Source organism: Serinus canaria, chromosome 11 (assembly GCF_022539315.1).
Source record: "Serinus canaria isolate serCan28SL12 chromosome 11, serCan2020, whole genome shotgun sequence".
Classification (NCBI taxonomy): Eukaryota; Metazoa; Chordata; class Aves; order Passeriformes; family Fringillidae; genus Serinus; species Serinus canaria.
The window spans coordinates 2,794,836-2,808,317 of record NC_066325.1 but is presented as its reverse complement, the minus strand read 5'-3'; the positions used below and the strand labels follow the sequence as shown (position 1 = coordinate 2,808,317).

At 47.4% G+C, this 13,482-nt stretch overlaps 2 protein-coding genes across 4 annotated transcripts in view; one reads left to right on the top strand and one right to left on the bottom strand.

The window, feature by feature from the left end:
• Positions 1-3,190: 3,190 nt before the first annotated feature.
• Positions 3,191-10,953, top strand: CEBPG (CCAAT enhancer binding protein gamma). Of its 3 annotated transcripts, none has more exons than XM_009095968.4 (2): positions 3,191-3,285; positions 8,890-10,953. In XM_009095968.4, exon 2 carries the CDS (start codon positions 9,000-9,002, stop codon positions 9,450-9,452), a length of 453 nt encoding a protein of 150 aa, XP_009094216.1. In that variant the 5' UTR covers positions 3,191-3,285; positions 8,890-8,999; the 3' UTR covers positions 9,453-10,953. The 3 variants fall into 3 exon arrangements, with proteins under 3 accessions (XP_009094216.1, XP_050834867.1, XP_050834868.1); XM_050978910.1 differs by lacking the exon at positions 3,191-3,285 and adding an exon at positions 3,966-4,057; XM_050978911.1 differs by lacking the exon at positions 3,191-3,285 and adding an exon at positions 5,385-7,997.
• Positions 10,498-13,482, bottom strand: part of PEPD (peptidase D) — a 152,474-nt gene continuing 149,489 nt past the window's right edge. Inside the window, exon 15 of the mRNA XM_030227782.2 lies at positions 10,498-11,114. Coding sequence (XP_030083642.1) covers positions 11,055-11,114 — 60 coding nt within the window. The 3' untranslated portion in view covers positions 10,498-11,054. The remainder of the gene's footprint in view (positions 11,115-13,482) is intronic.

Sequence of the window (13,482 nt, the reverse complement as noted above, 5' to 3'; positions counted from 1 at the left end):
ACTTTGTTACAAGACTTATTCACTGCATAGAGAGAGGGAACAAAGGCACTTGATTTTTCCTGCAAATGAACTCCAGGCAATGTGACAATAAAATGGATGTTTGCTATTAGAACAGATTGGTTCCTTGCTTTACTTACTATTTGCTAGAACAAAAGCACTGTGACTTTCCAAGGCTGTAGTGAGGCAGTGCTAGAATTAGCAGTATGATACTGAAATAGTGACCACCACTACACAATCTTTCCTTTCTCCTCACCTAGTCAAAAAGGCTACCTCTGACAAATCAGCTCTTAGATAATTTTCTGTCATTTAAATTATTAAATCATAGTGAAAAACCCAATTCTGTGCTTAGGAAGTATAAGCTTTTTCAAACCAATAGGCAGAGCTATTCATATTACTTTTTCTCTTTGTGTTTAATTTTTTTTTTTTATATAGCCAGAGTCCCAAGAAAAGAAACTCAGCAATCCTTTTGCTTTCTGAAGCTTTAACAGCCTCAGCTGTGCAAAATTCAGTTTTCTAACAATAGGATTTTGGTCTTGGTGCAGGTCAGTCATGAACACGAAAAGTAATTATTGTAATACCAAAATGCAGGGCTGGGAAGAGAAGGGAGATTTGCAATAATAAGATTACAGAAAACCTCTATGACAGACTTGGTATTTCTGGGATATTCCTGAATGAATGCCATCTGCTTGGTGATCATAAAGAATGTAATCATATTGAATCTTTCCACTTTTGAGTCAAGCTAGGTTGAGATTACCAAGAAAAGGAGTAGCAGTTACCAAGAAAAGGTTATATTTTGGTATCATTCAGTGCGTTTACCCTTAAATACATCTGAGTGCTCCTCACAACCTGGAATTATGTGTTTTTTACTTAAAGGGCCTGTTTATTTCCACCTGTAAACTATATATACAAATATATTTATTCTTATGTCTTCTAAATCACTGGAGAAAAATAATTTCTTCTCCAGAATTCAAAAGCCTGGCTGTTAGACCAGAGTGAAAAAGTACACAGCAGTATCATGTGTGAAAAGTAAACTTTTAGCTGAAATGTGCAAGTCTGAAGTAAAAAAAAAAAAAAAAAAATCCAGCAAAGGTTTACCCATGAGGGAAACAGAGGCAAACACTTATGGAAAGAAACATTTTTTAATGTGTAGGTTGAGTCCAGGAGTTTGTAGGGTTTTTATTTTAAGACAAAAATATAATTGCCCATGAAGACAGAGGAAACAGGAGTGAACAATGGAATCAGACACAACAGAAACTATTCCAAGGGCAACAAAGCAGTTTTCACTCTGAGTAAAAGGCACCAGGGAACTTCTTAATGTTTTTGTGCTAAGGGAACACACTGCATGGGCAGTAAAGAGGGATATTTGTCCCTACAGGCTCCTCTCCCCTTTGTACCTCCTGCCTCCAGTTCCCAGTGTTTCCATTTCCTCAATGGCCTTTCTGCCTCTAAAAGGGAATTGCTGTAGATTACTTGAAGACACTGAGTATCAGTGTAATTTTTTTCCAGGACTAAAGTCATTAAACAATTGTGAGACTGGCTAATGCATGTGAAAGTAAGACACTATTCCAGCATGATCTGCATATATGGGTAAGCAGTTGCTGTAGAAACACACCCAGGATCAGAGGGAGAAGGGCTCTGTCCCAGAAGGGATCAGGCTGCTCATGACATCCCACTCAGAGCTACTGCTCCTCTGGCACAACCTGTACAAAAGCAGGTAAAGTGTCTATTTCAGTGCCACAGCCCAGCTGCCTGTATATTCCTGTGCTTACTTTTTAGATTGCTTCCATGATATTCTATTTTAAATCCTGCAAAAACTGAAGTACACTGTGTGATAGTTTCCTTTAACAGGATATAATGCCAACCGAGCACTGGAGTGTCTTGCATGCAGGGAATTATGTGTGAGCTTTAATGTTTAAAATAGTCAGACTCCCTGAGCTAAGTGTGTCTGCATTTTATTTTCTTCAGCTACCTTTGATGAGGATTAATGAATGAATGGTCATAAAGAGCTCTAAAATCCTACGAAAGCATACTAAGAGCACACACACTTGACTATTGTGAGCAAAGCTTACCTGGAATTCCACTCCAGCTATAGATGGATGAGTCACTGTCACAGAAAATGTAAGTTTCAATTAAGAAACAGAAAAACATTAGAGAAGTTAAAGCAAATACTTGATGACTGACAAGGAAAAGTATCTCTATGGTAAATGAGCTGAGTAAAACTGTTTGCCCAGACTAACCCTCATAATTTTTCTGCAAATATGGTTTATTTTCCACGGGGCTTTACAAAAACAAAACCCCTCCACAACATCAGCCAGCCATAAAAATGGTAAATATAAATAATTGTATCTACATTACTGAGCTCTGCAACTGTATTTAAAAATCTAATTATTCACAAGTCTTTTCCAGATCTAAAACATTTTCAAGCAGGTCTATGTGCATAGAGCCTTAACTTGTTTTTTCTCTACATTAAAAAAATCCCACTTTTCCAACAGTATCATTTTCACTGCCTGCACACTTGAACTTGTTCCAAACTTGCCTACCTTATAAACAGATGGTTTTGAGACCTGCCCACTGCAAACACACACACCTGTACATTGAAGTGTACATTTCCCACTCAGGGAGCTGCAAACACACCTTGCTCCCACACAGCTTGAGATGAGAGCACATGTGTGGATATATATATAGTAAGTATATGCTTGTTTGGGCAGAACAAAAGCAATACAAAACAAAGTGTCTGGAAAATATCAAGGGCAAAAAGAACTTTTCTCCACAAAAAGTGATGTATTTTATAACAACAAACATACCAATAAAATAGTGCCAAACCTTCCTTTGACATTTAACTTTAAGATCCATATGTTTCCTAGTCTGCCAGCATTTAGGATTTCTTTTCTAATGGTAAGTTAGAAAAGAAAAAATTAACCAGGAAACTATGAAATTTAGAAATTTGCCGTGATTTCTGTTGTCAAGAGAACTGTTGACACTTTTTTGGGATGTCTTTGGCATTTCTTCGCCTTGATCTCACAGCATTCTAAGGAGGCAACCACACGGCAGCTAGGATCGAGATGGGAATACACTGCCAGGTGCTAATTAACAGCCTGGGAACAATTAGAAGATGCCAATCAGTACAGAGGCACACCGCCATCAACTCCGATGCCTGTGGGGCACTGGCTAACTTCACCAGAATCACAGAATATTATTCGGAGTTGGAGGAGACCCACGGGGCTCATGGAGTCCAGCCCCTACGCGGGCGGCGCATACGAGGATCGAACGCAGGGGCAGTGCCAGGTACGCCCACGACACGGCCCGGCCCGGGCACACCGAGGCTGCGCTGTGCCTCCCGCCGGGGCCGGGACCAGCTCACCGCTCTGCCCGTGCGGAGACTCGGCCGGGAAACGCGCTTTCGGCTTCTCCCCCTCGGGCTGAGGGAGGTGCTGGAAGTACGGCCGGGCCCCCGCTTCCCACCGGAGCGGGGACGCCACCACCTCGCTGCCCGCCAGCCCGCGGGCCGGGCGGGGCGGCCTCTCCACCCGCTCCCCCATCGGAGAGGGGAAGACGGCTCTGAGGGCACAGCCGGCCCAGCGACACGCGTGGCCGCGACAGCGTTTTCTTTCAGCGCAGGGACACAAACCCTGCGAGCGGCCGTGACAAGACCCGGGCCGTGGCCGAGCTCCCTCGGGCCGTGCTCGGCTCCCTCGGGCCGCGGCCGTGACCGTGACCAGATTCGCTTAGGCCGTAGCCGGCTGAGGCAGTGACCGGGCTCCCTCAGGCCGTAGCCGTGCTCCCGCGGGTCCGTGCTCGGCTCCCTCAGGCCGCGGCCATGGCGGGGCTGGACCAGAGCCCGCGGGCCGCGCAGGGCCTCGCCCCCGCCCTCCACAAACCCCTCGGGGCGTGGCCCCGCCCTCGGCGGGCGCTGATTGGCCGCGCGCGCTGCCGATTCCGCGGCGGTTGCATCACCCGGGGCGGGGCCGCCGCGCGCGGTGTCGCAATCGGCGCTCGCCGCACGCGCACGGTACCGAGCGCGGCCCGCCCGGCCCCTCCCGCCGCTCGCGCCGCTCAGGTAAGCGCGGGGGGCGCGCGCCGGGGCCGGGGGGCCGCGGCCGCCCCCGCCCGCCGGGCCCCGCTCGGCAGCGCGTGATGCAATCGGCGGGCGGCCCCGGCTCCCTCCCCTCCCCTCCCCCGGTGAAGTCACGGCTTGGCAGCGCCGGGCACCCCCGCGCCCCGCTCGGACGGGGGAGGAGCGGTGCGGCCTCGGCGGGCGGGCGGCCCGGGGAGGGCGGCGGCGGCGCCATGGGCCCGCCGGGGAAGGCTGGGCCGGGCCGGGACGGTCCCGGTCCCCGCGGTCGGTCGCGGCCCGGGGCCGGGGGGAGTGAGGCCGCGCCGGGGCGGCTCCGGGGCCGCTCGGCGGCGGGGCCGGGCTGCCGCTCACGGTCGCGGTCGGGGGGCAGCCGGGGAGCGCGGCCCGGTACCGCCCGCGGAGCGTCGGGGCAGACGTGTCGGGCTCCTCGCGAGTATCCGTAGCTCCAGGGACAGGTTTGAACCCGAGGCTTCGGCAGGCAGGGAGCTCCGCGTCGGCCTTGGCGCTGGCATCCGGCAGGAAGAGCCCCAGCTCCCTAACGGTGCCGTGCGGAGCCTCTTCGCAAAGCGCTTGTCATTTGTAAAACTTTCGGATTTAAGGAATTGGTTTATCGTTAGAAGTCACAGCTGTCGTTTTTATTTGCAAGACAGTATTTTGGTACCCCCTTGCCTCCCAGCGTTTGGGGTTCTGTCATGTTAAAATACATGTTTATGTGTTCTGTTACAGTCCGCTAAGGATGTCAGAATGTATTTGTCTTTAAGATGTGTATTAAAAATGGAGTTTCTGAAATAAATGTGGAAAAGTAATGTTGTCAGCTGTGACAAGAATTGGGATTGAGCTACCTAGTGTCAAAAGCGTTGGGTCCCAGCCTTCAGTAAGTGAGAGTTAGCATCATCTCCTGCAAACCTGTGAGTGTCACCCGTGCAGGACTCGGCCCTCCCGTTGTTCAGCACATGTGCCGGGAGTTCCGTGCCACTGTCCTTAGTAGGGGTCATTGGAATCCAGACTCGGATCCTATCAGGGTATTCCTAGTGGAGTCTGAGAGAGGTCCCTATTGCTGTTCAGATTGGGACCAGTTTTGCATTTGACAAGACAGCCTTGTGAATTTGAGCAATAAAGTTATTCTGACTGATGATCAGAATCACCAAAGTCACACCTCAGGAATGGAGCAGAGAGAAGACTTTGTATTTTTTGCTACCAAGTTAAAAAACAAATACTGATTGAATTGGCAAAACAGTATTGGGTTTTTTTTGTTGGTAGGTTTTTTTTTTTTTTTTTTTTTTTTTGCCAAAGCAAACATTTGGAAGTTTAATGTCTTTACTTTTTTTTTTTTTTTTTTGTATGTGTGAAAGCAAATGAGGGCCTTCATTGCTTCATTGGTCCCTGAGGAATACTGTGAGACAGTTAGAAACATCTTTCTGCCTGAGAAGACACCTCTTGAGTTACCAGCTATTATGCTGTAGTGGGTGGCCAGCTGGTTTCCTGGGTGGCCAGTTGGTGGCCCAAGGAGAGAACCAGGCAGTTCTAACTGGCCACTGGAAACAGTACCATGTGTTGGGTGGAACCAGCCTAGGGCTGTTGCTGAGCTGAAGCTCATGAGCAGCTTTATGGGAACAAGATGATGGGAAACTGGGCTGGCTCTCTGAGGAGTTGTCTCCTGCTGTGCTGGGGCTGTCAGCAGTCACAGGAAAGCAACCTGTGTGGAGGGGTGTGGAGCAGCTGTGGGTGTGTGCACAGTCTCTGAGAGGTTTGAGCCCAATCTGCCTTCCCTTCATGGCCTCTCCCAGTGACCATGACCCTTCACCTCACCCTTCTTGAGAGTCCCCTCTGTGTGTCTTGTACCTGCTGCTTTTAAATCTCCTTGCAGTCTCTGCTGAAGGATGCCCATAGCACCTGTTGCTACCTGGAACAGCCTTCTGACAGATGGTGATAGGCATCCAGCCTCCAAATACCAGGGGGGAAACGAGTTCCAAGCCTCAGTTGGCACTCTGTAGCTCTGTGATGCAGTTCAGTGCTCGTGCTAGTTTAGTGCTAGTTAGTGCTACTTGCTCTGCACATTCTCTGGAGCAGGACAGGAATCCAGGTGTCACCTGTCCCATTTAAGGGTTCTGATCATCAGGCCAGATAAGAGCGTGTCTCACTCAAGAAAGAGCAATTTAATAAAAACAAATCAGTTCCAGTGGGAAGGAACTGAGGGAGGTCTGTTCTAGCAGGCAGGGCTGGAATTCTTGCTTGAGAAGTGTGACACTGGTTATCTTCTTTGCTTATATCCACGTACTGCCCAACTAAAATACTTCATTAATATTAGGTTTAATGGAACAAATAGTCTTTTCATTGAATCATAGGGAAATTTAATAGAGATAGGAAAGAAGTGTTAAAGCAGTATTAAATAGTTCTGATAGCATAGAGAGAAGTAGCACATGGAACCTGGTGATGTGAAGAAACTTGTTACCTGTCAGGTGGGGTTCTTTAGGGGCAGGAGCCACCCCTTCCTCTGTAGTAGGAGCACAAAAATCAGGTTGTGAAAATGGTGTGGGTTACATAACTGGCCTGCCCAGGTGAACTTTGCAAACACTGAAATATTTTGAGGCAGAGGGGCCAGCAGAGCATTCTGTTTGATTTGGAAAAGGTGTCAAAAATCTGCTTGTCAGAGACAACCTAAGAAAACTATATGCTCTGAGGGCTGCAGAAATCCTCTGTTGTAAAATAAAGTGCAGACAAGGCCAGTGTATGCTCTAAGAGGAGCAGGCACTTACACCTGGACTAAAAATGTCTGTGCAATTACACATGCACAGCTGCTACAACCGGCCCTGCCAGTCTGGTGCTGGGGCACAGGAACACCTTGTTAGCTGGGTGTTCAGTGTAGCTGCCCAGCCTAATGCTTGTTAGGTCAGATCTGAGACTGAAACATGGTATGCAGAAGTTGCTTTAAGGGTTGCAGTTGGGGAAAATACTAACACAAAGGTGTTAGATACTATGTATTTAGATTCAGCTCCACGGATGTCAGAAAGTGGTGATGGCCTCATTCTGCCCTAAAATGGGAAAATGAAAAGATTTCTTGATAGGAAGGGTGTGGGTATACTCACACATCTTCACAAGTGGGAAGACCTCTTGGTGACAGAGAATGTTAATTCTGAGTAACATTCAAGCCAAATTTAGTGGGCTTTTCCCTGAATGTTATTGAACCACACTCTGCAGCTGCATCTCATTGTGGCTCCTTCATCATGGAAGAAAATATGCAGTTGATCTGCACAGTTGAATTTTAACATTTTAATGATAGCCCATCTGAAAGTAAAACAGCAACACAGACTGCTGAGAAAAACGATCAGGAACAGTACACAGCTGATGAACCTGTGAGTTTAGAAGGACCAGTGACACACAGGAGCTCACTACAGACCTCTCACACATCCCTCCATTCCTCAGGCATCCATCTGCTGTTATGGATGTGAGAGATGTTCCTGGGCTGGACACTGCCCATCCTGGCATTCAGCTCTGCCCAGTTCTGCTGCAGCTGCTTGCATTTCCCCAGCCCTCTGGAGCATGTGTCACACTGGTCGTATGATACTGCATGTCTGTGTGACAGTGCTGGGCAGCACTGCTGCCACAGTCTGACCTTGCAGTAGGATTGTTTAGTGCCACTTAAAGGCTTTTCTTCAACACAACAATCCACACTGATTTGACTGATCACTGGGTGTTTTTCACTGGAGCCAGAGGTAGGCGTTTCAGGAGCTTAGGACCATCCTGTTGTCCTTCCCCTCTTCTCTCCCAGCCATACAGGAAGTCATCCTGTGAGATGAGAAGAGGAGGGGACCAGCTGTTAGCCTTGACAGGGCCATGGCCCTGCAGCTGTGGTGGAATCCTCCTTGTGCCACCAGTAGGGCCAGGAGCAGGCTGACCTCAGCAGCGGGAGCACGTGAGTCAGGTGAGAGGATGTCTTGCTCATCAGGATGGTTTGTGTGCTGGACAGGAGAGAGGGCAATGACCAGTGCACGAACCACGCAGGTGACTTTATTTGTGGATGAGTCAGCTGTGGTTGCTGGCTTTCAATGGTGACAGTCCTCTGTTGTAGTGATCTACACTGCCATCAGCCTGTGCTCCAGTCCCACCTGCTTGAGTGATTCTGTTACAGGCTCAGCACGCTGCTTGTGGTAGAATGTCACCCAGACATGGCCTTTGCAATGCACTACTTTTTCCACAGATTTATATTTCCACTCAGTACCAGTAGACCTTATGACAGCCATCAATTTGAATATCATCTTCAAAACAACAAGTGCTGTAAGGTGGTTGAGAAAAGGTGGACAGGCTGAGCACCCTTGCTCCAGAGAAAAAAGATCAGGGAGGAATTTGTCTGCGGATACACCCAGAGATGTGGTCCGAAGAGGACAAGGATCAAATACCCCTGTTGGTCAAGAGTCAGGCTGTTAATAGGTTTAAGCCACAGAAGGAAAACTCCAGTCTGAAAACTAAGAAAATTGTATAACTGGAGGAAAAGTTAGACAGTGGAACATGTTGCCAAGACAAGAGGTTGTGAAACTGGAGATATTTGAGGCTAGGCTAGACACCCATCCATCAGGGATGGCTTTGGAATAACTGAGTGAAGCCAGTGAACAATTCAAACAGCTTGACTAGATGACCCAGTAATAGTCCCATCCAATCCAAATATGTTGGAGACTTCAGAAATGTAGTTGGCAGCTTGTCCACTTCCAGCACAGTTACGATGTGTTACTGCCAGATGTACCATCAGTACTTTATGCTAAAGCCAGTGATGTATAAGATTGTAGCTGAATCTTAATAGCTTTTTTTTCCCCTACTAGGTTCACCTTGCTCTTAATCCATGTGAAGATCCGTTGGAAACACCTTCTAGAAACCCAAGAGTTTTCAGTCTCCTTATAAATTCTGCTGTGTCCAAGAACAGCCTGCCCAAATGAGCAAGACATCCCAACAGAACCCCACCACAGATGCGAGCGGAGTAAGTGTGATTCACACTCAAGCACACTCCAGTGGTTTGCAGCAGGTTCCCCAGCTGGTGCCAGTTAGTCCTGGTGGTGGAGGCAAAGCTGTGCCTCCGAGCAAACAGGGAAAGAAAAGTTCCTTTGTGGATAGAAACAGTGATGAGTATCGTCAGCGCAGAGAGCGGAACAACATGGCAGTGAAAAAGAGCCGCTTAAAAAGCAAGCAGAAAGCACAAGACACACTGCAAAGGGTCAACCAGCTTAAAGAAGAAAATGAACGTTTAGAGGCAAAAATTAAACTCCTGACCAAGGAGCTGAGCGTACTGAAAGACTTGTTCCTTGAGCATGCCCACAATTTTGCAGATAACGTTCAGCCTGTTGGCACTGAGACCACCACAACAAATCCAGAAAACAGTGGACAGTAGAAACCTGCCACCTTATGGAACAAACTCTTGAGCTGCAGCTTGTCTGCAGTGCCTGTGCAGTAACCCAGCAAAAACTGTACCTTTAGTCATTGTTTTGTGGAGATTGTCTTCTTTTAGATTTAACACTGAAGATTTGTAACAATTAAACCAGAAACTGGTTAACTGTTTTAAATATTTTTCTCCTCAAAGATTTATGCAGATCTGAACTCCTAGCTAACAAGGAATGTAATATTTAGGAGATTACATTTTCACAGGAATATTCACTTACCATTTTAGACTTTGCATAATGGGAAGAATCCAGCAGGATGGTTCACTGTAGTATCAGAAACTTGTGATTGAATAGAACATTTTTTAAATACCTGTTAGAGTATTTTGTTTTCTCCATTACATATTACAAACTGCAAAGGTTGTGGAGAATTTTTGCTTTTTACTTTAAATCTGTAGAATTTAAGTTCTGTGAAGCACCACGTAGGTCTCTCCTGCCCAGTTGTAGTTAATGGGGAGGTTGTAGTAGTAGTGAGCTGGGATGCTCACCAATGTTCACCAGAAAAATAACAATATGCTCTGATGATATATACAGGCAGTTGGTCTCCAAATGGCACGTGAAGCACCATGCACAAGAGGCAAAGCAGCACACTGACAAAGCCTTTTATTTAAGCTTGTATTTCATATTGCTCACATAGTAACTGGGGCCTTATGAGAACAAGAGCTTTCTTTTCAGAAAATTTCAAAATGCTACCAAAAAACCATGCCCTGCAAAATTGCATTCTTGCTGGGAAGGAGGTATTGGGGAAAACAAAAAGTGCAGCTTGGCTTAGCAGTGGAAGGGGCAGGACAGCAGGTGTTGAACTGGGATGTATGGATCACTGCTGGCTGACATTACAGAGATTTACAGGGATTTTGAAAATAAATGGCCCTAGTAACTGATTCAGTGAAATTTCTACAGCCATCATACATCTGTGTGAAGGAGTATCTTTAGCCTTGTTTTGTTTCCATAGAAGTTTTTCTATAGCAACTTTTTTATTGCTACTGCTTAGTCTTTGCCATGATCCATAATGCAGTGCTATGTGCTATACTGAGGATTGAAACAAAGTAAAGCAGGAACTTTGATGTAACTTTAATTTATTTTAATTTTTAAATATTTCATTGATGGTATGGTTATTTTACATTTAACCTGTGTGTCTGTCTTGTAGATTACTACACTGTCTTAATTTCCCTCTTACACTACCTTTGTCCATAGATTATTTTGGAAGATGCTTGTTTGCTCTGTATCTGCACTTAGGAAAAAACTTGGATGTTATCTCTATGAAGATACTGTTAGAGAATGAAACCTTGAAAAGTTCTTTTTTGAATTTAAACTTTTAATACATGTGGAAAACTTTGATGGATTGTTTTGGATTATGTTAGACTTTTTACAGATATGTTTTTTCATTCTAACTGCATCTGAAGTTGGTAGGGTTGAAATACCAGGAGCTAATAAAAATGTTTTGCTTGTAGTGGCCTCATTTTTCCTGTCCCTTTTCTATCTCCCTCAAGTGCAGAGTTGCCCAAGTCACACAGCTGTCTTGGAGAAATCAGTGCAGTAGTCTCTGTTCCCCTCTTTCACTCAGGTTTCTGCTCCATGGAAGCCATCAGAATCTCACTACAGTTTTGTCCAAATGTCTGATTTAACAAAAAGGCAAAAAAAAAGAAAAAGAAATTTAAGACTGAAAATGTATTGCATTTAGACAGGGGGTGGGGAGAGAAGCAGAACACCAAAATTTCCAAGGGAAAAGATGAGCTGAAGGCATCTCCTTTGTTAACTGCAAGTCCCCTGGTGAAAAGGCCAGCGCTGATCTCTTCCCTGGTTCTCTGACCTGCACTGGGGCTGTCTGGCCCCACTGTCCTGAAGCTGGTTTGCTAGGCTGCTGGGGGCCCTCCTCTGCAGTCTGAACAGGGGTTGCAAATCCTGGCTGATTGTGGTTTTGGTGGAAATGATCTCTTAGATCTCTCGTGAGTGGTGGTGATCCTCTTTCCGAAGCTCTCACGGGTGACTTTTCCACCTGTTGCTCCTGACAGCTCTGATCCCATTTCCTTCATGTTTAAAACCAAACCACTAAGTTATGAAAGTAATTTGTTTGGAAAATGAAATTTCTGGTTTATCAGCCTCTGCACTGTTTTTTTTACTGATGCTGTGGTTTAAGCCCAACTGGAAAATAAACCCCACGCAGCCACTCCTGTTCCTCAACCCCCAGGTGAGAGATGAAATGCAGATCAGGGCTGAGATAACAATTTACTGTTACTGGAACAATTGCCAATTTAACAGCAACCAGACGAGAAAACAATCAGTGACAGTGACACCACCAATGATAGCAGTGTGTGACAGAGGGCGATGGCCAAAGCACTCGGAGCCTGCCAGGGCCAGGAGTGACCAGAACACAGGGACAGGGACAGGAATGACCGGACCACTGGGACAGGGCCAGGGCCAGGAGTGACCAGAACACAGGGACAGGGCCAGGGCCAGGAGTGACTGGAACGGCGGCACAGCCTCCACACGGCACCTTGGCCTTGTCCCTGCTGGGCACACACAAGGACAGCCACCCTGACCTTGGGGACAGCAGGACAAGGAACTCTGGCCTTGGGGACAGCAGGACAAGGACCCTCTGGCCTTGGGGACAGCAGGACAAGGATCCCTGGCCTTGGCTGACACTGGAACAAGGATCCCTGTCCTCGACTGGCACTGGGACAATGATCCTTGTCCTCGGCTGGCAGCAGGACAAGGCCTGGGAGCAGCAATGGCTCTGTGCAGCACCTCACTCGTGATTGTAACAAATCTGTGTTTTAAACATGCCCCAGTGAGGGCTGCAAGAAAGGGCTCAGGCTTTTTCCAAGCCCCCCTGCCAAAGCAGCTCCAAGGAGCAAGGGCTATTTCCCCCAAGGTGAAGCAGCCCAGTCTGTGAGGCAGCAGAGTACCTCCATCTCACCCTCTGCTGCAGGGCACAGAAAATTTCACTGTGGACCTATAAAAGTTAAGATTTTCCTTTTGACTCATGATTCTTAACTCCAGTCTGTGGCAGAATCCAGTGCCTGTCAGTACACAAGGAGTCACAGCACATTTCACCAGGAGACCTGATTCCCATTTTCTCACTGTCCCCCGAGGGAAGGGGTCTGCTCCAGCCCCCAGAGCCCTGGGAGGCTGCACTCCTTGAACAACCCCTGTAGCTGCAGCAGGGCAATCAGGAGGTAAATCCAGAGTGCACCCAACCCCAAGGACCTCCAGAGTGACCCAACCCCAGCTCCAGCAATTTGCTGGAACAATTTACATGCATCATTTCAGAAGTGCTCAGACGTTTCTAAACACACAAATTTGCTCGGCATTAGACACGTTCTGTTACTTTGGTGCCAATGCTATTCAGGTCTGTTTGTGCCAAGGGGAAAAGGCATTAGGGAAAACAGGACAGAATATAAAATATCTTGATGTAGTCAAAAAGAAAAATTGCCATAACCTGTACTTTCACCCCATTAATACACTTAAAATTATTAAACACCACTTTTTAAAGTATTAAATATCACTTTGCCTTCTTAAAAAAAGGTTTATTCCCCTCCCCTGCCCAATTTAGGAAAAAAAGGTCTAATTCACTTTTTGCTTAAGTGGATAAAAATGATCATAATTACAGAACAATCTTCTGGGCCGAAGGATGAAGTTGCCACTCCCCGAGTTGTGGGCCGGATGCTGAAGGGCAGGGGGAGGGTGCCCCGTGCCCGGCCGAGCAGGGCCGCGCCCAGCGCAGAACCGGTTCTGCCTCCTCTGGGCCCGGCGCGGCCCGACCTGTTCTGCGGCCGGGCCCGCTCCCGCCAGCAGCCGGCAGCGACGGCCTCCCAACTGCTCCGGGCTGGCGGCTTACTTGGAACAGTTCCAAAGCTTCCTCCTTTCCAAATCTGTGTTACTGTAAAGCAGGAACACCGCCGAAGCCCAGCAGCAGCAGCAGGGTTCGGTGCCCACAGCAGGGAGCCATCATCCCCTGGCGCGCTCAGATCCCACCACAGGACA

Bases quoted from the DNA above. Each gene is read 5' to 3' on its own strand.
- CEBPG (XM_009095968.4), top strand. From the start codon at position 9,000: ATGAGCAAGACATCCCAACAGAACCCCACCACAGATGCGAGCGGAGTA.